Source organism: Photinus pyralis, unplaced genomic scaffold (genome assembly GCF_008802855.1).
Source record: "Photinus pyralis isolate 1611_PpyrPB1 unplaced genomic scaffold, Ppyr1.3 Ppyr1.4_LG1, whole genome shotgun sequence".
In the NCBI taxonomy this organism is placed as follows: Eukaryota; Metazoa; Arthropoda; class Insecta; order Coleoptera; family Lampyridae; genus Photinus; species Photinus pyralis.
The window spans coordinates 52,189,949-52,216,135 of NW_022170249.1; the positions used below are offsets into that span (position 1 = coordinate 52,189,949).

The 26,187-nt window shown below is 36.9% G+C and overlaps 2 protein-coding genes across 2 annotated transcripts; both read left to right on the plus strand.

Annotated features, from left to right (window-relative positions):
* Positions 1-8,901: 8,901 nt before the first annotated feature.
* Positions 8,902-9,687, plus strand: LOC116166944. The gene is made up of 2 exons (XM_031482168.1): positions 8,902-9,046; positions 9,102-9,687. Exons 1-2 carry the CDS (start codon positions 8,990-8,992, stop codon positions 9,483-9,485), a joined length of 441 nt encoding a protein of 146 aa, XP_031338028.1. The 5' UTR covers positions 8,902-8,989; the 3' UTR covers positions 9,486-9,687.
* Positions 9,688-11,203: 1,516 nt separating this feature from the next.
* Positions 11,204-11,862, plus strand: LOC116160932. Its single transcript, XM_031474085.1, has 2 exons — positions 11,204-11,336; positions 11,392-11,862. The coding sequence occupies exons 1-2, from the start codon at positions 11,280-11,282 to the stop codon at positions 11,758-11,760; spliced, it is 426 nt and encodes a 141-aa protein (XP_031329945.1). The 5' UTR covers positions 11,204-11,279; the 3' UTR covers positions 11,761-11,862.
* The last annotated feature ends 14,325 nt before the right edge of the window (positions 11,863-26,187 follow it).

The following is a 26,187-nucleotide window of genomic DNA, read 5'->3' on the forward strand; positions in this document are numbered from 1 at the left end:
ACCATAATTCGATTGTGTGTACTATCATAGTGTAAGCAAGCTCTCATTGAACTTTCGTGGCTCTATGTTGAACGGATCCGGAGTAAAAAAATAAATAGTGGAGCCGCGCACGGATTTTCTATAAGCCGTAATGTATTTCATATGACTCCTAACGTCACGTGACTTTTTCGAGCGGCTCCGTCTACGTCACGAACCGGTAACGTCACGTAAATCTTGCTGCTAATTCACACTTTACGTCAATAGTTTCTTAGGATGGTTGCGATTGGATTTTTTATTCTGGACCATCTGCATTAGCGTCACATCAAAGAAATGTTTGAAACTTATCTCGACGGTTCGTGACGTTAACGGTGCGTTCCGTTACGTCTATATGTGAATGTTATCATAAGAAATCTATAATACAATATTTTGACGTGACGTTGCCGGTCCGTGACGTGACGTTGAGGTTCCGTAAAATGCGAATCGACCTTTAATTCCATCCTATTATAGATTATTGATCCTGAAAAAAACTTAAGAAATTATTGTTAAATTATTATTATTAAGAAAAATCGCCAATTTTGGATCTTGAGCTTATTTAGAAGACTTTTGGACTAGTCGTATTGTCGTATTTCCTTATCATGCACAGCTGGCGGCCATTCGCATATAATAAAAAATCTGAATGTTCCTTGGTTCCCTCATTTATAACCAAATAAAAAATTGGAAGCGTCATTTTGAACCTTGAGGCACATCTAAACTGTTTACTTTAGATATAAGGATACCAACTACGCGTGTGAGATGTTTTGAATTTCGAAACGAGTAACGTTAGCTGATTTAACATACAAATAATGTAAAATATTTTATTTCATACTGCCCTTTTTTTTATTAAAATGCCATACAATTTTTGATTAGAATGTGTACGCATTCAAATGAAAACAAAAGTCGATCACTTGATTTGTTTGATCTGCCAGTAGTTTGACACATTAATATATAGGTTTAGATCAGGGGTCGGCAACCTGCGGCTCTTTTGATATAAAGTTGCGGCTCTCCGTATTTATCTAAATAAATTAGTTCATTTGTTCGAAATTCGCCTTTTTAATTAATCTTATTTGTTTACTAAATCAAAAGTACACTTACAGCAAATAATTACTAATTTGTGACACTTGTTTACTTTCTGGTATTCTTTTGTTTTTGTTATTATAGCAGCCTACTACGATGTAGGTATAAACACTTAATTAATTAATGAGTACTTTTGTGAAAAATATTGAATAACATACAAACTGCGTGGTTTAAGCACAGGGCACCCCTTATAAACATTGAAGAGAACACAAAAGACAATCGAATAGCGAAATAAAATAGTGGTAGTTCCATTTGGCAAAGAATAGTTATAGCACTTTGAACAAATGGCATTGAAACAAATAAAAATATGCAGAATGTTCTATTTAAAAAGATCAGTTATTTATTGACATCGTAAAAATGGGACACCCTGTACATTCAAAAATTATTTCTGTAGATCCGCAACCACCAATATTTTTTACCAGGTATCAGCTATGTAGGAAAAATCGATGCACTGCTGCAGGACTCTGTAAATAGCCAAATAATATAATATTGAATCAAAAAATTTTTGTGGCTCTTTAAAAACTGGGAAATTTTGTAAATTGTAATTTTTGGCTCTTCCGTTTCGATAGGTTGCCGACCCCTGGTTTAGTTTTAGTTTAGTCAGTTGATGTTGCTAGGGAACATTTCCAGTCTGGTAAAAATGTTCAGTCTGGTAAAATACGATTTACCAGACTCAAATGGGTCTAGAAAAGCGGCGATTACTAGATAGTATGAAATAAAAACAATTTTTTTTTAATAAAAACGCCAAACTTTGGATCAAGTCACCCAGGTTAGCACGACAGGAAATGTATCTCTGTTTATAAGCCCTCACCAAATACGAAACCTAATACGAATAAATTTCCGCCTTGCGTTGCTAAAAATATCTAGCTTTTTACTCAAGAGTTGTTTCGCAATTGTTTCGTGGACCGTTGCGCAAATATTTAGAATTCAGTGTTCAGCAAATATTGAGTAACATTTTTCACTTCTGCTCGCTCTACTCTCATATATTCGTGCTGTATATGTGTGACGGTGTTAGCAATTTTTGTGCTTGAAATGTTTAAAAACATTTGAATGCATTTTTGCTTACCGTTTTGTATGAATGAATATACATATGTTACGTATTGTGTTGTGAAATATGAAACAATTGCGTTTAACTGTTTACGCCTCAGCTATGCAACAAGATTACTCCAAAGATACAAGTACAAGCCCAAACGTATATGAACTGAACCAAGACAAATATGCAGCTCAGTTTTATTTTTGTGAATTAGAATAATCCGCACGGGCAATTTTATTTAGTCAAGTTATTGATCTAGAATACGAGACCTTTCACATTGCACGGTTACAATACGGGCACGATTTTTAAACTTGTCGCATCCACCAGTGTCACTGGGGCCACATGGTTACCATATGGTCTCTCTTCTCAGTGGCCTACGTGATCAAATGCACGCTTTCATACTAGACGGTTTCAGTTGTGCTCGATTGAAACACGTGTGGTTGTGAAAAGAGCGTTAGTGTTTTTTTTGAAATTCGGAATCAAAAAATAGTCACTGGGTGCTAGATCTGGACTACAATACAGATGTTCAATGTCTTCGAAGCCACAATCAGCTACAGCTGTAGCTTTTGAAAATCTGGACTTGTGCATTATAGCTTAGTGGTAGAGCGTTGGGGTATAAATCCGGAGGTCGGGTGTTCGAACCTGGTTTGAGGTGAATTTTTCATCTGTGGCAGAGATGGGAATTTCCTTAGATCAGTTTCGAGCATTCTGCCGGCTACTCCGAATTAGGTTTTCCTGCAGTTTTCCTAATTCGTAAGGTAAATACCGGAGTAGTATAGAACAACTTAAGACCTTCTGCAGGGGCACCTCTAAAAAGCATTATGCGGGTCACTCTGTAATTGGGCGTAAGCCTGTTGAGGGCCTAGAACAAGAGGGACAATAAATAAATAAATAAATAAATAAATTGGTGCATTGTCACTGATGCCACAAGACACCTTGCGTCAGTTTTCCGCGTCTCTAATAGGCGATGCATTACATTCGCATCATACTCTCCCGTTACGGAGAGTGCCAGGAAATAGTTGCCATTATTTTTTCTGTAGAAAGGGTGACTTTAATCTTGGGGGAGGGAGGGGGGGGCTGTAGCCCTTAATATAAGTGCATGGACGTTATGTTTATTGTTTGTTACGTTTAATTAATTGTATAATTATAAATTAAATTTGAATTATATTTGTAAGCTGCAATGTCAAATATATTGAATTGAATTGAATATAATTATTACACAATGGGAAATTCTGCTACAATGATATCATTTCAAGTTTCTCATCTATAAATAGGAGATATATGGCTCAATAATATCCCTGTTTATATGTTCCACCATTTCTTATTATACTTAACGTAAACTACAATTACGTGGGTGCTAAGTAATTTCGTTGGATCGCCAATGCTGTTCATCATATAATGTTTGCAGAATATTATTTTTGAGTTTTCTAAATTTTATGCCGGACAAAAATTGCAATAGTGTTGAGTATATTTGTTTTAAATGCTGGCATGATATGTGGGAATACGAACATGAATTGAATAGCCTTTTTATTTTTCGCTGCTTGAAGAATTAATCCAAGTTCATATAAAAGGTAAAACATGAGTGGACACACTGATATTTTCGTGAAATTCTTCCACGATAACCGTTACCAAATGCTGTATATTGTACTCTACGTCATACTATCCTCAACTGGTATTCTTTCACAAGAGGTAACGTTAAGAGGCCTATACAAATAAAAATATTCTATTGCAGGAGAGCTTTTCAGATGTAATTGCGCAATATGAAAGAGAAATAGCGGACCACCAGCTATTTTGCGCTAACGAAACCAACATCGATATCGAGATACTTCAAAAGTTACTGCAAAATGGCCTATATGATGACAATAATGACAAGCTTAAGTGTTTTTTAAAGTGCATTTACTTAAAGATCAGGATTTTTGATGAAACAGGTTTGATAAATAAATTGGAAATGAGAAAAACAGCGGGAACTCAATGCTAAAATATAAAGTGCAGTAATTGAAAAGTGCCAGATAACAAATTCAAACCTGTGCCAGCAAGCGTTTGAAATGTGTAAATGCACATACTTTACTGTCAAAATGTTTGATACCAGAAAATAGGTTAATTCGTGAAGTGGACGGAGTTGCACCACTACATGCTTCTAATGTTTATATAATAAAACCATAGAAATAGCGCAAGTGTATTAAAGTCACTAAGATTTGTTGTAAAATCCTTCTTTTTCCTCTTCTTGCATATAAAAATGTATTTTCAGAAAGGACTTCACTTTAGTTCGATTATCTCTCAAATCGTTTACCCATAAAATTTATTACATTTAAATTAAATCAGCTTATCGAGCAATATGAAGTTAGGAACATAAAAGCGAACTGGTTCCATCAGTGGCAAAACATAAGCGTAAATGAATATTTGAACCAAAAATATCGGAACACTTCCATTCGAAAATGGCAACAATTCTTTTTTAAATTGCAATAATTTCGAAAGGAAACAGTGTAACGGCCATTCTAGCCAAAACTGTATCTTTTTCCTAAAAATATAACAATTCCAATAAACAAACAATGACGTTTCAACCCTGCGTGATACTACTAGTATCCATTGTTGCAGTACAGCATTCAAAACGACGGACACCGCCTTCTGTTTTGCCGGTACTTTGTTTCCAGAAGGAGTGGGCAGGCATAAATAAAATTCCGAATGGATATCTGTTGGCGTGAGGCATCAGTCGCGGTACCAAAAAAACCAGGAAGACTGGCATCTCACGTTTCTTCAGGTTCCCATCGCGCTGCTATGATTGGCTACTGTCATTTCTTTTTACTTACTTTATGTGAGCAGGGTTATCCTTATTGCGTAGTGGTGACATTGTCGAACATATATTTTTCCGGATGTTAGGGTGTTTTAGAAAAGGAACGACATTATTGTCAGTATAATTTATATTTATATTTATTTTGTAAACTACGACTATATGATTACTAGGGCGTTGTTTATCCTTAGATAGGGTAAATTCCGTCCTTAAACTTGACGTAAGCGATTTACATTTTTAATAGACATTTTTTACAGTATAATACGTGCAATTACTAATATCGAAAGCTTGTTCGCACAGGTTGGCATTTCTAAACTGACATTTTGAAACTACCATGTCCTGAACTTCCAAATTTTCTGTTCCCGAAGTTTTTCTCATTGTCTCTTCACTAATTTTACCAGTTTCGTCAAATATTTTCAATTTCAAATACAGGCATCGTAAACAACACTTCAAGTTATCGTCGATCTTGTCATAAACACCATGGTTCAATAAACTCTCCAATTTATTTGGTTTTGTGTCCGTTTCTTCGAGGCAGATATCTCTGTATTCTTTAATTGTATCTTGATATTGAGAAATAACCGCAGCAAACTTGCCCTAGGTAAGCATAGCGATTAACCATGTGGAAAACATCATAAATATATCTACCTACCCGAGCCTCACAATTTGCAGAAATAAAAATAAAACACAACACAATTCGCATCATCTTAGGTCACTTAATAACAATATCGGCGCAGGGGTAACCTTTATACCACGATATACGTCCACTAGTAAATAATGATAACTGTTATGACCTTTTTTCTTTGTGGAATCGGTTCTACAATGCATACAATCTTTAGGTCATATAATAATTTGTAGTGATTCAGAACTTCCTGATCAATAGGTAATTTAAAACAAAGTGATCATTAATTGCATCAGCATCTATTTGAAGATTGCTAAATTCATTTTGACGGCTATCCTTTATATGCAATCGTTTGAGTTCGGACCATAATTGTTTGGAATTTTTTGTTTGAACAATGAACTTAAAATAGGCTCGCTTTTCAGATTTAATTGCATTGTTAGTCATATTTCACAGCTGCTTAGAATAATTCCAGCTTTCCCCAGAAGGATTATGTGTGTGCCTATTTTTAGCTTTATCCCGTAAATTCATTAAAAGCCTAACATTGCCAGGGTAATGGTTTTCTGGAAAACGCTACTCTACACCAGGGAGCATGTTTATCGAATAAGGCAATTATGCAGTTATCGAAAAACTGAATCTTGTCATTGAGATTTGCCAAGTTGGTACAAACGTTCAAGAGATAAGTTCTGCAACTCTTCATAAAACAAAACAGTATTGAAGCGTTTATAGTTGAAAAGTATGAATAGTAGGCACTTTTTGTGTAGAGGGAAATAATACATCGCAAAATATCAGTTCATGCTTATAATGCTTATAATTGAATCATCTGAGACAATAATGAGACCCAATAAAGCAGCTTTGTGTAAACCAATTCTAGTAAGCTTAGAGACTAACTGCTTTAAATTAAACTACTCAAGAGAATTAGCTAGGAAGAGGGATGTACCTGGATGATCAAGATCTGAAAGGTCAATATTACAGTCCCCTAAGCAAACAAAATCGGCGGCCAATGACGAGCACAGAATAATCGAATCTTCTAATTCGTTTACAAATCCTTTGTAATAATGATTGGGGGGCCTGTAAGTAAACTACACCGACAACAATTTTAACACCTTTTCCGCTTACCAAACACCACAGTTCTTCAATATTGCCAGCTGTCTTTATTAAAGTCATACTTAATCCCTGCTTATAGTACCAAGCGACCCCGCCACCCCTGGTCGGACGATCATTCAGTAGTATTTTAAAATCGTCAAATTCCAAAACGTTAGAATTAATTTCCCTTGTCAGCCAGGTTTCCGAAATGGCCAAAATATCTAAATTGTGCATGAAGATTTTCTCTTTTACATCGGATAATTTAGGGACTAATGAACGTACATTTATATGCCCAATTTTTATATTCCTGTGCGACCTGCCTAAAACAAAACAAATTAATTAAGGTGACAATACACAAAAAGAAAAAAAATTGAATTGATTAATTATGCTTTAAAAATTAAAAAAAAATAAAATAAGATGTGCGCTCTAGAAAATGAGAATAATTTTCCGGCAAAAGTTTGCATAATTTAAGGTGAGATATGGCAAGGTAATCTAAATTAAATTAACATTACATTCGCAAAACAGGAGAAAACATGAACTAATTAAACTTCGGGACATCATTTAAATCAGCGTCAGTAGTCATCAGCCGTATTTGGTTATTAATTTTACAATACAATTTGCCATCCCTGGACCAGCAGTTCTTGTCCCCAACCTTGCATAGTAACTCTCTAAACAAGGATAGTCGTTCCTTAGTTAGATCTTCCTTGCTAACGACGGGCGTCCCCTAAAGAAGGTTCATATCCTTTAAATTTATAATTATAATCGGATGTGGTTTGTCACCAAACTTCCCAAACCGATGCAGGCGGTCTATATCACCTTTATCCAACTTCTTCCCCAACCCATTCTTGTATTCAATAGTGAGATAACCTTGTTCGTTAAAACTTCGTTATCTAATTTACGATTGAGCACAGTAGTTTTTTCCCACACTTTTTCATCGACGTAGGTTTTAAACTTTTCAAAAATCCTCTCGGAAATACTGGTAACCAACTTGTTGAAGAAGTCTCCATCTTCCAGCAGACCCTCGACTGCACCTGCCACTGCATTATTAATTTCACAAAGTTGCGTTTGTTCCCGTGTTTGAGGCATATCAATATATAGTAGAAATCGGAAAATTTGAATGACCCAAAATACAAGTATGAAATTGAGCGAGCACACAACAACTCGTCGTGTGCGCCAAAGACAAAATTTGCAACGTGTTGCATACTAGGTTTTTTTGTAATTTCGTCAAGAAATTGATAAAATGTGAATTATTATAATGGGGAAAGAACTTTATTTTAAGATTGAATACTCATGTAGAATGCAGAATAGTTCTTGGACCAGGAGTTCACAAACATTAAACGATGAACTGGCAGTAGAAGATTGTCCTTCTTACAGGAATTACTTGAGGATGAATACAATCAAAAATTCCTCATAATCTGTTAAAAGTTACTAAAATTTGAAGGAAAAATGGAACAGGCTCTAAACATTATAAAAATAGGACAACGTTAGGTTCCTAAAATAATTACAAAAAAATTGATCAAAGTTGATGCATGAAATGTTCATTTTTTTGTTCCTAAAAAAGATTTAAAAATTGACTAAATAAGTGATCGTTGCAAATGGGTGTAAGTTATAAAAGAAAATGATTATTGTATGTGGAGACTATAATGTAAATTTTGTAGGTTCGAAGTCAGTCTCACCAAGTTCTCCAAGGATTTAGTTGTACTATTGTCTTTTTGCAACTTATTAGTTCCGCAGATACAGAGCGGGCACCCATTCTGCAACTAAAATCTATCGAAATTTAAATTTTGTTTAACACTCTACCATCACTTTGAATAAGTACTCCTCAAAAACGAATATGGGTTAAGACTTTCAACAGAAACATAAATTCAGTACCATAATCAATAATCTAGAAGAAAAGAAATATAAAACCTGTTTGAAGAGCTACAGCATATGTCTTTAAGCGAGGATGCTATACCAAATTCCTAGTATTAAGGTATGACATTCGAAAGGATCCACATCATTTCGATGCAAATGAAATGAACTACGTATAAGTAACGTATTTCCAACAAATGGTGTGAAAATTTTGACAAAAGTGCAAAATGCTCCTTCCAAATACTTAGTAATCCTGGACTTAATTCCTCCAATAGTTAACAAAAACATGACAATTCAAAATATCTGATGTAAACAACAATATTTTCTCACACACGTTTATTCAAGTGTTATGTATTAGTTATTTTGACAGTACATATCAGAACCAATTAAAAATCTTAAACCACGTATTCAAACTCTTATACGATAAACTATCACTATGGTATCTTACTATATACATATAGACAGGTGTCGACTACTCTCAGGTTAGTCAACTTAACCCTCTACGAAAAGCAAAAGCTACAACATGCTATTAACAGTCCTGTGTTTGACGCTACTGGCTGCTACTGCAACTTCGGCTGAGGTAAGGTTTCACTTTTTCACCCTAACATCAATTACAGTTTCTTATTTTATTTCAGACTTTCCAAGATGTCATTACAAATATAAGAAATACGATCCAAGGTATTAAAAGCAGCTGCTTCCAAACCGAAGGTGCGAATGAAAGCGACCTAGAAAATATACTATCGCAAGGACAATACAGTACTGGTCGTAACTTAAAATGCGCCCTGAAGTGCCTTTACGTATCTACAAATATCATAAGCTCAACCGGAGAAATTAACGAAGTAAATATGAAGTCAAAAACTGGCACTACAAATGTGAATATTCAAAATGCAGTAGTCGCGAACTGCGCAGGATTTACCAATGCCGATCTCTGTGACAGGGTATATGAAATTAGTAAATGCACCTACCGTACTATCCAAAATGGATTTTCGGCTGGATTAGGACACGATCACTGCGAATAATGTCAAAATGAAATTTCCTCCTAGCTTCATAATTTGGTTTAAGTGGATCGTACTTAAAAGTACACCCTCTTGAATAATTATTAAATATGGTTTATGTTGTAGTTTTATTATAATTGTTTAATATTGTTTCTCTTGTATATTTATTTCTTGTTATTTTGCATACATATTATAAGAGCTTAGAGGAATTTCCCGAATAAATAAACACGATTAGAGTAATTAAAGTTGTACGTCTCTAACTTTTTTTAACAAAATGTGGGATACTCAATCAAGGGCTTTTGATAAGTCTAGGAAAGTTGCCACGGAGTGTTTTCGCTTTTCAATGGATTCTAAAGGACCATTTATATAACTTGTAAATTACAAAACAAGATATTAGTTTCGGAGTGTTTACTTATCTGAAGATAAACACATTTTTCAATTATTTTAGATATAATCCGTAGGACAGATATGCGCCTATAATTGTGTACACCGTTGGTTTAGATTTTATAAACTATTTTTGAGGGAAGCAATCTAATCTCGAACTAGAATTTGAGATACTACTTCTAGTTTGAAGTTCTGTATTCGAGGTACATCTTTTGAATATATTTGAAACCACAACACGACTGCTCTTGAAATCTTGTCACCTCTTCTAGCTGCAAAGAAATATATGGAGTTCTTGAGGCACCGCATTCGAACGAGCTTCATTCGATTTGTTTCACTCGCGATTCTTCGCTTCACGAAAGAGCACAAACTTGTTGAGGAATTCTGGTTCATGGCATGGCAACCAGTTTGCTGCCCAATTTCTCACTGGGAACGAATGGCAGTTCCAATTATCAAGATGGCCCACAATGCTGTGTCCGACTGCGTGTTATTAGATTGCTTGAATCGCTTCAAAATTGACCAGTCTACTTTCACTTCCTCCATCATCACTACATCTAATTTTCAAGTTGTTAACAGAAAGAATGGACTCGAAACACTTGATGGAGCTTCGCGATGTTGGTGGGGTTTCAAAAGCAACGATTGGGAAGATGGCTGGAGCAGGAGTGACAGTACAGGAACTGAGAAAGGAAAGGCAGAGCAGGAAAGTCTAGGAGGTGTGTTTGGAAGTTGAAATTGACGTATTGGGCACCTAGTTAATGCGTTTCGACATTTTTATTACAGAAATAATGATTTTTGAATCCCACTTTGCTCATCTACGACGTCATCTAGGCGAGCTACCTAGGCTAACAAAATAACCATTTTTCTTTGTTTTTGCGTCACGGTGTTAAAGCAGTTCTAGACGCACAAACAAATTTCATATGGCGCCATTTCGGAATTATTCTAGATTATATACCAGATGGTATTTTTCGTGCTGATTTTTAAATTTCATAAAAATCGATGGGTTATATATAGCATACCACTTAAAGATTTCCATAACCTTACACTTTATTCAATGATATGGCCTTTACTGGGTTAAATGGTCTACCGAAAGCAATACAATACAAGAATACGATATAAAGTTTGGAGTATCTGTTTGAACTGCATGGACCAATTTGTTTTAATAAAACGATCAAGGAGAGAACCTTGAAATATTTATGACGGTAAAAATTACTTTTTTGGCAATGTGATCAAGCTTTGATAAAATATTAAGCAAACACCTTGAGCAACAAGCAAGTTTATTCAAGGGTATTGGTCGTAGTTATCTGATATACTAGAAACAAATAAAAATTTTAAACCACGCACCTAAACTCTTATACGATAACCTATCACTATCTTCGATGTATATACAGGTGTCAACTACTCTCACGCTAACCCTCTACAGAAAGCAAAAGCTACAGCATGCTATTGACAGTGTTGTGTTTGATGCTATTGGCTACTACTGCCACTTCACAGGACGTAAGGTTTTACTTTTGAACCGTAACATCAATTACGGTTTAATATTTGATTTCAGAGTTTCGGAGATGTGATTGCAAATATAAGACACACAATCAAGGATATTAAAAGCAACTGCTTCCAAACCGAAGGTGTGGATGAAAACGAGCTGGAACGTATACTCATGCTAGGAAAATATGACAGTACTAATCATGACTTAAAATGCGCCGTGAAGTGCCTGTATGTAAATACAGAAATAATGAGCTCAACTGGAGAAATTAATGAAGCAAATATGAAGACAAAAACCGGAACTTCAAATGTGGATATTCAAGATGCAGTAGTTGCGAACTGCAAAGGTTTTACGGATTCAGATCTCTGTGAAAGGACTTATAAAATTAGTAACTGCACCTACCATACTATCAAAAGTGGACTTACTGGACGCGAATAATTTTTATGAGAATAGTATTTGTGTATTTGTTATATTTGGTTTGCTTTTTGGATCCTTTTGTTCCGCTGTAGTTATTGTACCTTTATTATACATATTATTTAATATTATTTTTGTTAGAGTGGATTATGTCAATTTCATATTAAGTTGCGCACATATTTTAACAATACTTTAAAAGGATTTCCCGTTAAATAAATCAAATAAAAATGACGATTATTACTACCCAAGGATGTTATATAATACAGGATTGCTCGATCACTAAATTTTTTCGCCGCGTGTAGTGACGTCACTGGCGGACCCAGACGCACCGCATGCTTTGATTTTTCGATTTGTGCACCACTTTCATTTGTATTTTATATTATGTAAAATTCTAAGAGCTCCTTCTCACGATGCGTTTTGAAACGCTGCAGAGTGGAAATTTTCTTCGAAAAAAAGATACGCTTATGCGGAAATCCATTCCTCCCGATGAGAAATTAGCTTTATTTCTCAGATGAGTAAGAACTGAAATTTATTACAAGTCTTTTCAGTTCAATTTATGTTATAATTTTGGAGTTTGCTACACCGTGCTACAATGGATTTTACCACACAATATGAAGCGTTTAGCCTAACACGGCTTCGTTCGGTGGAACTACAACCCCCACATATCATCAGTAATAACAATCTTAAACATAACAAACTTAACTTTATATACAAAATATCAGTACACAAATATGTACGCTCTTTACTAAGGTAAATGATACACAAGTAAATGAACTCTCTTCAAACCAGACACCATTTTTTAAAAAAACGACGCCCCTTCTTGGTACGTGCGTTTTTGTTGCGTGAAGGCGCTTCTGAAAATCGCTTCGTGCTACTTATGGCGCTGCAAATCGCACCGTGTGAAGGGGTCACGCTACCAGCCGCTTCAAAAAACGCGTGGTAAAAAGGAGCTCTAATACATCCAAATGGATGTTATAGGTAGATATTTAAATTAGAAAATCTTGTCATTCCTCGTCTACAAGTCTACAAATTCTCCTTCGGTTTTTCGTATACTCAAAATTTCGTGAATCCATTTCATCCTGCGTTTTTGGTTTTTTTGCTCTTCATCATCCATGGAAATTACAGCTAAATCAGTTCATTTAAACTTTGTCCATTTTAAAATACCGATTTCTCGACGTTCTTTTTGCAACTGGCTAAAATAAGCACCAGTTGAGTGTAAAATGTGAATACTACCCTAAATTGTTATTACAGTCCAATACTGCACGTCGGCGTCCAAGCATTTTTGTTGCAATATAGCGTACACTTATACCCACAGTTAGGTATATCGCTAATGCAAAAACGTTGACAACTTAGCAAACTCAAAGAGTATGGTTACTCTTTGCTATAACTGTCAATTCTGACCCCAGGTCCGTTAGTGACGTAACATATTACTTAAACGCGGGCAACATTACTAGTATAGGGATCGAGCAATCCTTATATAGCATCCTTGATTACTACCCTACGAACTACGACTATCTATTGGCAAGTTGGTCTGGATCCTAAAAATCGCGAGAAGACAGCCTCTAGCATGGGATCGTCGGGTTTATGGCAATTTACCCTTTGCATTTTCTGTTGTTGGCCTGCCACGTCCGGAAAAGACTGCATTTGCCACAGTTGTCGCACATCTTAGCTTCAAAGAGCCATGGTTACAAATTCATAAAAGAGCTTCAGCTTCATCAATGAAGAAAGATTTTGTGTTAGCTCTAAACTGTCGAGTAAGATCCAGACTAAGAAGATTCACAGATGGTGGTCCGTTCAGTTATGATTTTATTTACATACCAGGATAAGAAAACCATGTTTCCAACAATTAAGAAGTCTAAAATTGAAGGAATTGCACGATCACATATAACTGGCGAAGTCCGACTCATGACAAACTGTCGCACTTGTGCAGATGTAAAGCCTAGGTTTTAGTTGATTTTAAGGACCCTGTCCCTATGAGTATACTAAAATATTGCATCAGTTGCATTTAATTTGTTAATTGTTGAATACCATTTTTAATGAAGATCTGCCATTCTGAATCCACATCTTGGAAAAGGAATTTTTGAGAAATATTCACTTAATCACAAATACAGTTTATCTCCAACGTCTGTACTCTATTAGAAACGTTCTCTGCTCTCTGCACTTCTCGGTTTATTCCAAAAAGCGTAGGTTTTCCAACCAAAGCAAATTAAATAGATACGGACAGACCTACGAATGATCTACAGTGTGGAACAGGATGAGCTGAATATGGTTTTTCCCTAGTAAAATTTTCAAAAGGTAGTTTTGTAATAAATCGATCAAGTGGGAGACGAACCATCATGGTTGCTTAAATGTAGGGATTTACATTGATTTAAATTAATGACGTCGATCTACTACTCCTGATTGACTTTACTGATTTCTAGTTACGCATAAGATAACACCGACACATCCTATCTAATAATTTTTGGATATTAATGAGCCAAGCTGCTGCATTTGTGTTGATAACATCAAACCCATTCGTAAGTTGACACCTACTAATCGCTACAGTTTCTCCGTGACATGTTAATTTCTTATCTTTATATTTAATCAAAAAGTATTACGGAGACATCTATTAACATGCATAATGTGGCTTCGTTTACATCCAGTGATCAATGGGAGATGATTTATTTTCCGACTAATACGATTAATTTGGTAAATATACTTGAAACTTGTTGTATCCTTAGAGGAGGCCACGCCACACCTTTATCCTTTGATATAGTATCGTTTTCAGTAAATGATTTTTGCAATAAATCTATAATATCTACCTATGTTTTTAAAAATGTTGAACTCGACAAATACTTTTTTACATTTAAATAATATTGATAATCACCTTTTCCTAGATTTTCCAGTTTTTTTCTACTTTTACATATGAAGAAGTGATTTACCTCACAACCGTTAGAGCCCCTACACTTACGAATATATTAGTGTACAAAATGCTGTCTCGCTTCAATAACAGAATTTATTTAAACAATTCCATTTTAAACAGATTCTAATCAGTAAAGGTTGTCGTTGTATTTAATAACACGTGTACGCTTAAAATGCTGTCTCGCTTCAATAACAGAATTTATTTAAACAATTCCATTTTAAACAGATTCTAATCAGTAAAGGTTGTCGTTGTATTTAATAACACGTGTACGCTTAATTTATTTAAATTCAGAAATTTTACTTTCCATACTTTTATTAATTTCTTTAAAATTGAGGAAAGGCGTCTGGCACGCCCTCTACGGTATCATGCAGATAGCAGTGTGGGGCTCCCACCTACTAAAACCCCTTCTCCCTTCTTTAGACTAGAGTTTTTCAACGAGCATCACTTTCGCGTTCTTCCGTTGCGCTCTCTATCTACCTCGTCAGGTCACATTTTCTCCCCTGTAGCGCTTACCATTTCCCTTCCCTTACCAGTTTTGGTACAATTTCCCATTTCCGTTCACTTTCAATCATGATTGCTACAATATTGGGTTCCTCTGTTAGGTACCTCTCCTATCTAAAGGACCACCAGCAACCTCTTACTCTCCCATCTTGAGCACTGAGTACGACATGTCCTCAGTCGTCGCGTTCCCACAGTCTCTACATTTATCATCAAACCTCTGTTTGAATTTATTGAGGTATACGCTGTTTTGACCGTGGCCTGTGAGGAACTGTCACAGTAGTTGATGGTACCGTGTTTTCCTAGTACCTCTGATTTTGAGTCGCCTGTAATTGTCTTGAGCCAGGACTGTCCCTTATTCCATTCTTGCATAATTTTCGCCTTTGTGTTTCCTTCTGCTCTTATGTTTAATTACTGGTAACTACCATAAGGTCCTTTGCAAAGGCAGTGCGGTATGCAGCTGCCACCGTTAGCGATGTTTTCATGTGTCATTTATCAGTTAAGTCTCTGGCGGTTTGTTTGCAGATCGCACCACCTTCATACCTTCTTGCAATACCTCACTGTTATCGACAGTCGCGTCTAACAACTTTTTCTGCCCCTCCCATGGTACGCCTCAGTTCCACATAATCTACCCATTTGCTCTACGATTTTCCCAGCCTTCTCCACGACTTTTCTCAGATGTTCGGTATATGACAAGCATTTATCGACCGTTACCGCAAGGATTTCTACTTTCTGTTCTAACTTATTTTTTCTCCATCTATGATGATTGCTCGCGAAACAATTATTCTTCTGCTGGCTATCAGAGCGGCCTTGGTTTTACTGCCCACAAGCCTCAACCCTCTCACAACCATCCATTTTGTGACCTCATTTGCAGCTATTTCAATTTTTTCCCCGCACTTTCTAGTCGTCGATCTACCGCCATTATTGTTACGTCGTCCACGTACGCTATCATATTTATTCCAGGTGCTACTCCCAGTTTTAGCACCCCGTCGTATGCGAAATTCCATAATAGCGGTCCCAAAACGGAGCCTTACGGCACTCCCCCGTAAATCTGTATGTTGCTGTTCATGGTAGCGCAACATTTTGTCTTTCTGTTAGATAGCCATGTAGGATGACCTGAAGGTAGTTGGGTATTCTTCTCTCGCCCATCTCTTATAATAGCCCCTGTGTAAGTGTATGTAGGGAAATAAATGCCTTCTGCACGTGCGTCCTGACTTGAACATTTTACTTTACGGGGGCACAAACAAACAGAATAAACGGTGTGTTTGGAGCATTTTATGTGTTCGCCACGTCCCCGGATACTTTTAATTGCATTAATTTCCAGTATTCTGGCAGATTTGAACCATGGATGATGGCAGCCTTTGTGCTGATCCATTCACTAACAAAGGAAAAGAAGATAAATACAAAAATATGACCGAGGCGCCTATTTTCAAGGCATGAAATAGTGCATTACTAACAGGACAATGACTATTTCATTTTTCTTAACTTTGTTATAATATAAAGCATGTTTGGGATTCCATAATACAGGAAATGTCTCACAGAAATCAACAATTTCAAACATTTTTCTTTATTCCATTCCGGTGATTCACTCATTTTCGGACTGCGAATGCTGCAAACCGTCCATTGCATTCTTCGTTCCTCTCCCTTTTCTAAATCCACATTCCGATGGTGAAAGTTCTATGTACGTATCGCTCTAATCTTTTGACCAGTACTCTCTCCATCAACTTGTGTGGCCTACGAGAGTCACCAATTGGGAGAAGACTGTCCGGGCCCGGGGCTTTCCTTTTTGGCATTTATTTTCCGCCTGTACTACTTCACTGAGGCATTGAATAAAATTTATTCAATTACTAAGGGTCACCTTTTGGACCCCTCCCCTCGTGTTTTCTCACCTCTCTCCTGAGATCAGCGCTTCCAGCGGAAATAGTTTTTTTAATTCTTCCTTTAACCCTCTCATGGGTCCATCTTACTCGATACGATCTTGTAGGTTCTACTCTATGGATCTTTATCGATCTCTACGCACAGTTCTCTCCAACGCTCGCTATTCGTCGCTCTTATCTATGTTTTTAATGTTTCCTAGCTGGTCGGTAGCTTCTATGTAAGCGCATGACCTCATCGTCCACTTTGAGGTTGGTACGTCTTTTTCCTCTTGCTGCCCCACGTCTAGTTTTCCTGTGCTTCGCCACTTGCTCGTCTCACCGGTAACAGGGTTTCTTACCATTTCGCATTTTCGCTTTAGGCATCAGTGCGTTCGCTATGGCTGCCAGACTTGCTTCTAGCTCCTCCGCGGTGTCAGGCATTTTGGCTTATCTTATGACGACTTTAGCTTTGGAGTGGCCTAACTTTTTCACCACCCATCCTCCACTGTGTGGTGCCTCTCGTTTGTTATTGTCGCAATTTTTGAAGTAGTCTTCCGAGCTAGTGACCACATGATATGTGTATTTTTGATCACTGAGCGTTTGGCACTCCTCCACCTGCCATCATGTTACTCTACAGGCAACCTACATGGAACACGTATAGGAGAGATGGGCGTGTTTCCTTCGTTAGGTATTGGGAGATCTACAACAAAAATGGGGGTTTCACAATACACATTAAAACACAACAAAAAACTTAAAAACCATTAAAAACCCAACTAAAAACTAAAAACAAGCAGACATCTGTGTAAACATAATGATCAAGCCTTCATTAACCGGAGTAAGATTAAAAATGAGGATGATCCTGATACACATTAAAATCTGATGTATAAAGAGTATTTAGTTATATCACAGCACACATTATAAATCACGGCTGACTAGATTGATTCATTGGTTGGCCTCTTCCTTTTTCGGCAGTTCGTATGACCGCTTTAACGTTGGGACACGCCATTGACCACAGTGCGTAACCGTCTTCTTCACGCTTGGGATTAGTGCATTTTTCCTTGAAGTGTCCTTTCTGACCGCAGTTGATGCACAGGTTCTTTTTGTTTTGTTCCGCACATACCGTTCCTTTATTGTGCAGATTCCAGCAATTTTGGGCATTTTGTCACTTATATCATCCGTAGATCGCACCTTGCCAGCCCTACCCATACCCGCTTCATTTTTCTCTCGAGCTCCCTGTGAATCAGCTGCTTTGCGGATTGCTGTCCACTCTCGCTGGCGCGGACGAGCTTGCCCTGTATTTTAGTCTTTGGTCTACACTACATCTGCCATAGCCTACTGAATTTCTTGCTCACCTGACAGCTCCTCCAGGTCCCGATATAGTAGGCTCTGTTCTCCTCTCTAACTTGACATGATACCTCGCCCATAGCATCTTTCAGTGTCTTTTTGGTTTTCTTCACATCCCCTTTTTTTCCATCCAATACGATCTTTAATCGCCCATTTCTCGCCTTCGTGACCCCTCGAAGTACCTTTCTGTCCACCGACCTTTTATTTAACTGCTTTCGTAAGTGTGCCTTACGGATGGTAATGTGCCACGGGTAGCGTGACTCATTCGTGGAGTGTTAGGAAATGCTATATTCCCTTTATCTATGCCACTCAAGCGTTACAATAGTTTTAATAGTGAAAGCGAAATAAAAAGCGCAAAATAAAAGTTGACTTAACTTTTTAATTATCGCATTCTACACTTTGCGATAATCACAAAAAATTGCTCTCCGATGTTCAAATTTGAAAAAAACTCGTTAATACGGTAATTGAGGATTACCTACTTTAAGCGGACACTTTTGCCAGAGCGCATTTAGTTTCGCAGCCGATCTGCGCTTTACTTTTATTTTCCGCTAAAAGGGATTCTCAAATTACATAAATTATACCACATAAATCAAGCGAACATAATTACTGAATAACTTTTAAGGCGACTTTTTACACCGCTTTATTTAATTTAATAAATAAAACTTAAAAGCTCAGGGCAGTAAAAAGAGCATAAACTGTTTATATAGGGTACTCACGATCCTATTATCACAACTTGTAATCTCCAAAGAGCTTAAGTCGTGTTTTAGCAAGCGGTTCCTAATTAGTAAATACCCATTCCTGCAGTGAAGTCTAAAAGATGCACTAAATGGAGAGAACTCTAGTAATAAATTAACCGCGTCCAAAATACATGTACTCATTATTCTAATTAAATGTATAGTACTTATGGTAGACGATTTTAGCGTAGAAAGCGAATGAGCTACTAGGTATATTAAAAAACGCCGTTGTAAATTGCGTCTGAATCTAGCATACTAAAAGATGTCTTACTATTTTGTGTCTTTAGCGTTTATTTTTTATATTCGAAAAAATCGGCTGTGCAGAAATAGGTATTCGAAAACCGCTGGCGATGCTATGTGGTAACTATTACCTCAAAAATCTGAAAAAATATATGAAAGGCAAGAACAAACTAATGCCTGCCCACTATGTGTTGTAGTTTTCGGGGGGTTGCTTAGTGTGACGTCGAAAAACACTAGAAATGTTATGTGCCAACGGCCGAATTTATGTTTATTCACTATTGCAGTCTTTTTACAAAAAAGAAAACGTGCATTTGTCGCAAAACAAATATTTTTCCCCATTCCGGGAATTCTTTGGGGCACTGGTCACAATTAACTTCGACCTATTTGTGAATAAAATGCATATACTATCAAATATGGTCCCCTTCAACAACACTTTTAATGAAAATAATAAAAATTCACCTTAACTCATTAATTAAGCACCGATTCTGTGCAAAGCCTCGTTGATTTCCAAAGAAGTCATTCAGAGGTGGTGAAAACTGTTCCAAAACTTCTATCTTCATGATTTTGATAGTTGTATTGCTTTGTACACTGAAATTACGTGGAGATTGATCTTTGAATACTTCAGTATCGGAAATGAAAGAATTAAGGTAGTTTTAAAAACAGCGAATATGGATGTTCAGAAATGTAGTGTTCATCTAAGCGTGTACGATATTTCAATTTGAGTGTCTGGGTGTCTAGAGGGTTGCCCAATACGTGCGGTACCAATTTTGGTTCTCCCTTACATACTACCAAAGTGGTTTTTAGTATTTTGCGATACCTTTTATAACAAGAAAGTGCCAAATCCGCCACATTCGCAATATGATGTACCTACGACAAGAGCCGCTGGGCACAAAAATTCCACTACAGATTCCCGGATTGTGAAATGTGGGGAAATTAATTCGACTGGTCTTGCAGGACGTGGTACATTGCTATACAAGCGTTTTCGGACTTTCAAAACGGTAACTTTCCAAAATGCATCCTTAGTAGTAACAACTTTTACCGTGGGCACTGGGAAATCAACCTAAATAATTATAGGCAGGTCATTAACATAAATGAAGCTAACTCCGAAATAGCCCACATTTACCTGTAATGACGATTAGATTGTCACCGTGTAATTATTGACATTCATAAATTAAGAAAACAACCTTCAGTCGTTTTATATTTAATTAGATATTTATGGGCTTTTAATTCATCACAACCTTCAATCAACGCGCTTTTCTAATGTTCGCTACCAAAAATTGGCGACAGGTACAATAGGCTAATGTACAAATTTGAGTAACTAAAATTAGCTATATCTGCAATAAATTATTTTAAAAACAATCGCATCTACCGTCAGACAAACAAATCAATAACCCTCTTCACGGATATATTCAAATATTTGACCTTTGCTATTTACCTAAATAGCTATTTCGAAAAAGTCTGTCCCTGTTAGTTTTAACCATTAATTGTAGGTCTTATACCAATATCGACGCATAAATTTAACCAGTTTCTCTTACCTTCGGTAACGCAGAAGATGGTTTTAAAAATGTCTTTGAGTAACGAAAGTAATAACGTACCGGGGTTGGGCGCAAAATTTACAAAGCAAACCGCATCGCGATCGGCAAGTTGCAATATTGAGGGTGGCGCATCGTATCACGCGAATATTATAACAACGATACGAAGGTGTATATCGTTTAAAAAGGCGCATTGTGAAAAATGCAATAAAAGTGCGGAGTGCAGAAAAAGTGGTGAGCGTTGTAGATCGTTTGAACCCCTGTCGTTAATGGAAAAAGAAAATTTACGTGAAAATTTGTATATTACACCCTTGCGAATGTGTCGCCAAATTGTGAGCAAAGAAAAGGGATATGATCTGGATTCGTTTACGGTACTTCTTCATTCAAAGGTAGGTAGCATTGTATTCATTCGGATTGTTGTAACCACACTACAGACGAGTTCGGTGCAAGCAAAAGTTTGAGTTATGACTTGGAAATTGAGCGGTGGAAAGAGGACAGTCATCAAGAAGTCGCAAGGAGTGTGTAACAATCGATCTGAAAATATATGCTCCAAACAAATTTGAATTAGAAAAGAAATTACATCTTGACGTTTCATTCCTCAGCTATGAGGTATCACCCGTCACTAGTAAAATAATAGTCCCACAATTACAGAATATTTTCGACAACTTCAACTATCATGGCTTTTGGGCTATTTATGTACTCACGCATATGGGAACTAATCAAAATACTAGAGTAATATTGAAAAAAGTGTTTAAAATGACGACAGTTGCCCTGATATTATTGGCACTGTCGCCATTTCATTGAAAGCCGTAATATACCTACTACTTGTTACTGACGTCTTCCAAAGCTTCCCATATCCGAATATTGCCACGTATGGAACTCAAAAAACCATTTAATGTAGTCTTTTTGGATTTTGACTTCTAATTTATCAGTATCAATAAAAATTCATATCAATTTTAAAAAATGAACTGCTGGATCCGCAGGTAAAGCTTAAATCAAACATGTTTTGGGCCATTCCTCGATATTGGACCATTTGATGTCTCGTTTTCGGTCACCGTTGCGTTAAGAGAGAACTCAGGCCGCCTGAATGGAATGTGTAAAAAATTTAATGTAATTACAATCAAAAACGCCCTCTACTTGGAGGATTTTTTGTGTTTATTGACATATCGACTAAATATCCTTATTAATGAGTGACAACGAGTTTATGATTTTGTCCGTCTGCACGTCCGTCCGTCTGTGTACATGATTACCAGAGATCCGGACCGGACCGAAACCGGTATTTTTTCAGGACCGAAAACCGAACCGAAACCGTTATTCCTTTTATAGAAATGGACATTTATTGAGAACCGGAACCCATATATTTTTTTCTGTTCTTTTCGGTTTTTTACGGTTCTTAACAGGTTATTGAACGCGCCGGCAAACACGTCTTGAAAGTGTTGATAAAATATTACTCTATAATTGCCATGGTGGAATTATAAATTTTTAATGAGGTGTCGAAATTGAAGGCATTATGGGTGGCGGTGGCGGTAATTTAGCCCCTACTGTAAATGTAAATAATAAAAGGAGGGACGAGGTGTTAGAAAATAAAAATAAAAAACAAAAACTCCATACATAATTTTTTTACATTAGTGTCTGCGTATTTTTTCTGGATTTTTATTAGTAAATTAGATTTAAATACATATTTCCCTCTTCCTCCTTTATTCCTCTTGTCGTTGTAAATTTGCTACACTGACGAGACGTCACGTTTTGGTATTCATAACTTTTTACTTCTTTTTCATACCTATTAATTAACAAATCACTTTGTTATAATGAATTTCTTTAATGCCATACCTTCTAAAAGACTAGAACCGTTATGGACCGAAAAAAATGCGCAGAAGCAAACCGATATTTTTTTAAGAATCGAAATCGAACCGGAACCGTTATAAATATTTTCGCTTAAATATAAACAGAACCGGAACCGATGTTTCATTTGGGTCCAGGTCCAGGTCCAGGTTATCATTGATAACTCACGAACGGTTTCGAATTTTCCAGTTCTGTTTTCAATAATAGGTACACAATGGTCAAGGGACTAAGTGATTCAATTTTGGTCGATACTCGTCAACCGGAAGTGACCTTATCGCTCGTTGTCTGTATTGGTGCAGTTTATTTACGTACGAACGGAGATACCCGATAAATTATCATGCATAGCCAAAGGATGAATCTGTATAAGCAACATATGAAGACTTCATTACCTTTTTCCAAAAGTTACCTTGAGGGTATTCCAGATCCCCCGATGCTACACTCTCGTCCATAAAACGTTTAACCCTCTGAACACTTATAATAGCTTTTTTATTATACCTGAATCACAATCTCCGTTTTAAACACTCAAATGCGTGCGAAAAAAGGCCTTTAAAACACACGTGCTTTAAAGTTGCTAACTAACGACACTTCAAGTATGACTTTTGAAACTGTCATCTGGGTGAAATAAAAAATCTTCCTAAGTCGCTTTCTGTAAATGCAGAACATTTCTTTGGCTTGTATGTACCTATCCTTTGGTTGAAGCTTTTACAAATATATAATAATATATATACAATTTAGGGTATGCTTCCAAATCTGTTCCATATTTTAGTCCCAGCAATAACTGAAGTTTTGAATGGATGCACCAAAAGATAGAAGATTTAAATACCTTTGACATTTCCTTCATATATGCCAGCATTATCGATGCATTTAAGACTGTATTCGTAAGTAACTTCCTATTCATCCATGGAAACAACTTTTCATATGCTTGATAATAGGCTTTACTGGATTGAGATTTTACACCTACCAACGCTGTTTAGATTTTACAACAAGCGATTTAATGGACGGTGTATTATCTTTTTCAACGGAAATCGTTTTATTCACAAAGACGACAATTTTTATAAGCAAACGTCAAGTGACATTTCCATGGTAATTGTGAAATTACGAACACCCAGCCCACTTAATTAGACATGTATTCGAGTATAACGTCAATATGATTTCATTGAATTTCCTATTTTTAAATTATACTGCAGGTATAATAAAAATACTATAAGATACACGTGTATAATTGGTCTTTAAAGCACTTGCAACGTTAAAGGCACTCCGCTTTGCGTCGTGCCCTTAAACACGTTGCGCGTGCTTTAAAGACTTGATTATACACTTGTATCTTAATATACTATTTCTAAGACTACCACGTCCTCTTCTACTAAACAGTACAGCAGCAAACGTAGCACCGAGGGGTCTGGGGGTATGGAATACAGCCCCCCCCCCCCGTAAACGACGATTCAGTTATGTTTTTTCATATTACTATGAGGGTGCTAAAGTAAATAGAGAAGACATAATCTAGGCTTTCTTTGTTTAGGGTAGTGCTGTGTGGTTGGGGGTATCATCGAGTCCTTCATGAGAGTAGTGCTGTGTGGCTGGCGGTATTCCATACCCCTAAAACCCCCGATTCTATGTTGGTCCTCAAAAATGTCTAGCTTTAGCACTCATACCATAATTTGCGAGAAAACACTATCAAACTTCTCAACATGGTCCTTAGATGTATGGAACCCTCTACACTCTACAAGAAGAAAGATTAGTCTGCACGTTTTCAAACACTAGTATAAGAGTATTGAAGGTTGGCCGACCTTGAGAAAGAACGTATTACCGGGGAGTCTGGGTGATGTGGAATACCCTCCAGCATACGAAGACTTGATAGCCGAAAATCTATTAACTACCAAATGTGAATTTTGGCAATAAGTCCTAAACGGCTTGAGATATCAAAAATCAGAACAAATTTTGATTTTTTATATTACGCTTTTAACAACATTAAAATAAATTACAAGAGAGCTGCACATAGATTGACTATAATCCCATAATTACTAAGGAACGCAAAACTCGAAATCTCCTTTGGCACTAATTACGAAACATTTTAAGCTTTGACAGATTGTATTGAATTGTGTAACTGGTGGCTTCATAGTAAACTTGAACGAAAGTATGTCTGGGGGTAAGAGCGACAACGGCGCACATTTCGAGCAGATAAGCGCTAGCTCGATCGTATTGCCATTCGCAGCCTAACTTTGAAAGTGCACACGTACATATTGGTGCGGTCATTAATTTCCGATCCCGTAAAGGAAAAAATGGTTCTTACTTTAATTCTAATCGTGATAAAGTGCCAATTCTTGACGACGTTATTTTTTCAAAAAGAACGAGTATAGGTACCGTTTCTAGTGTTCTGGAGAAACACTGTGCCAAGTTCGTAAATCGCGGGGTGAGATAAGACGGTTTTGGGGTCTCATTTAGAGCAGGGCCGTCTGGGTGATTAAAGTATACGCGAATAAACACTTCCGGGTCTTCGAAACGCTTTACACACGCAATCAAATCAAGTAATACATCACTGTGATAAATAAAGAAATTCTCTCTAAGCACGGGGTGTAACGGCTAGTTAAACACGTAAATTCGCCGAAGGTTAAGGATATCAATCCGAAACGCACTGTGCCATAAATAAGGCTCGGTTATCAGCACCATGCTGTAAAAATGTAAAAACGAGGTGGTCTTTTCTTCCTGTGCATAAACAAGAGCTCGATCCATGCTTTCTAGAATCTGGTCCAGATTTTTCCTTGTTCGCAATAATACGGACAGGTTTATACTAAAATGTCCACTTAAAAAGAAGCTGGTCTTACTAGGGCTGTGCAGAAAGTTCAGCTGTACAGTCAGCAATCACGAACCGATCTGTTTCCATATCTCCACGTTGAAAGATCGAACATTGCAGTAAGGTATTTTTCGTGCTCGAAATTACTGAATATCCCGACTTGAAGAAGTCGTTGTTGGTCTCTTACCATGATCCATGTGTATTAAAAGATCGCAGATTGAAGTATTTGGCGAATCCTCCACAGACACTGGAACAACTCCAGCACCAATTGCAATTCCTTAGGACAATTTTATTTTGGCAATATAATAGGCTACTACATATTTCCCTGTCATACCTACAGTGAAATTAGGCGAAAATTCACTAACATTTCGATAAAACTACATTAATTTGCACTAGTGTTAATTACTGATGTAGGTATTACAACTGGTGTCCCCACAACGCAAGTAGGTACAACATTTCTTTATCCAAGTTACGGTTTCACTTAAATGAGTTAATTATGGTTCATGCCTCCCTCAAACCAACCCTGAATGAAATTTCCACTTGAAAGCCAAATTCACAAGCCTCCCAAGGTTCAGAAACCGGTCATCGAGGTGAAAAATCTGCTCATAGGAAGAAACGCTGGAAATGGAGTAAATGCACCGCCAATATTTTCCTGAGGGCACCCCAATCTGTTACTTTCACTCTTGTGGTTACTACCACAATATACTCGAATTAA

Excerpts from the sequence above, each read along its gene's own strand:
- LOC116160932 (XM_031474085.1), top strand. The coding sequence starts at position 11,280 with ATGCTATTGACAGTGTTGTGTTTGATGCTATTGGCTACTACTGCCACT. Across the intron at positions 11,337-11,391 it reads CTACTGCCACTTCACAGGAC|AGTTTCGGAGATGTGATTGC; the intron begins GTAAGGTTTTAC and ends ATTTGATTTCAG.
- LOC116166944 (XM_031482168.1), top strand. The coding sequence starts at position 8,990 with ATGCTATTAACAGTCCTGTGTTTGACGCTACTGGCTGCTACTGCAACT. Across the intron at positions 9,047-9,101 it reads CTACTGCAACTTCGGCTGAG|ACTTTCCAAGATGTCATTAC; the intron begins GTAAGGTTTCAC and ends ATTTTATTTCAG.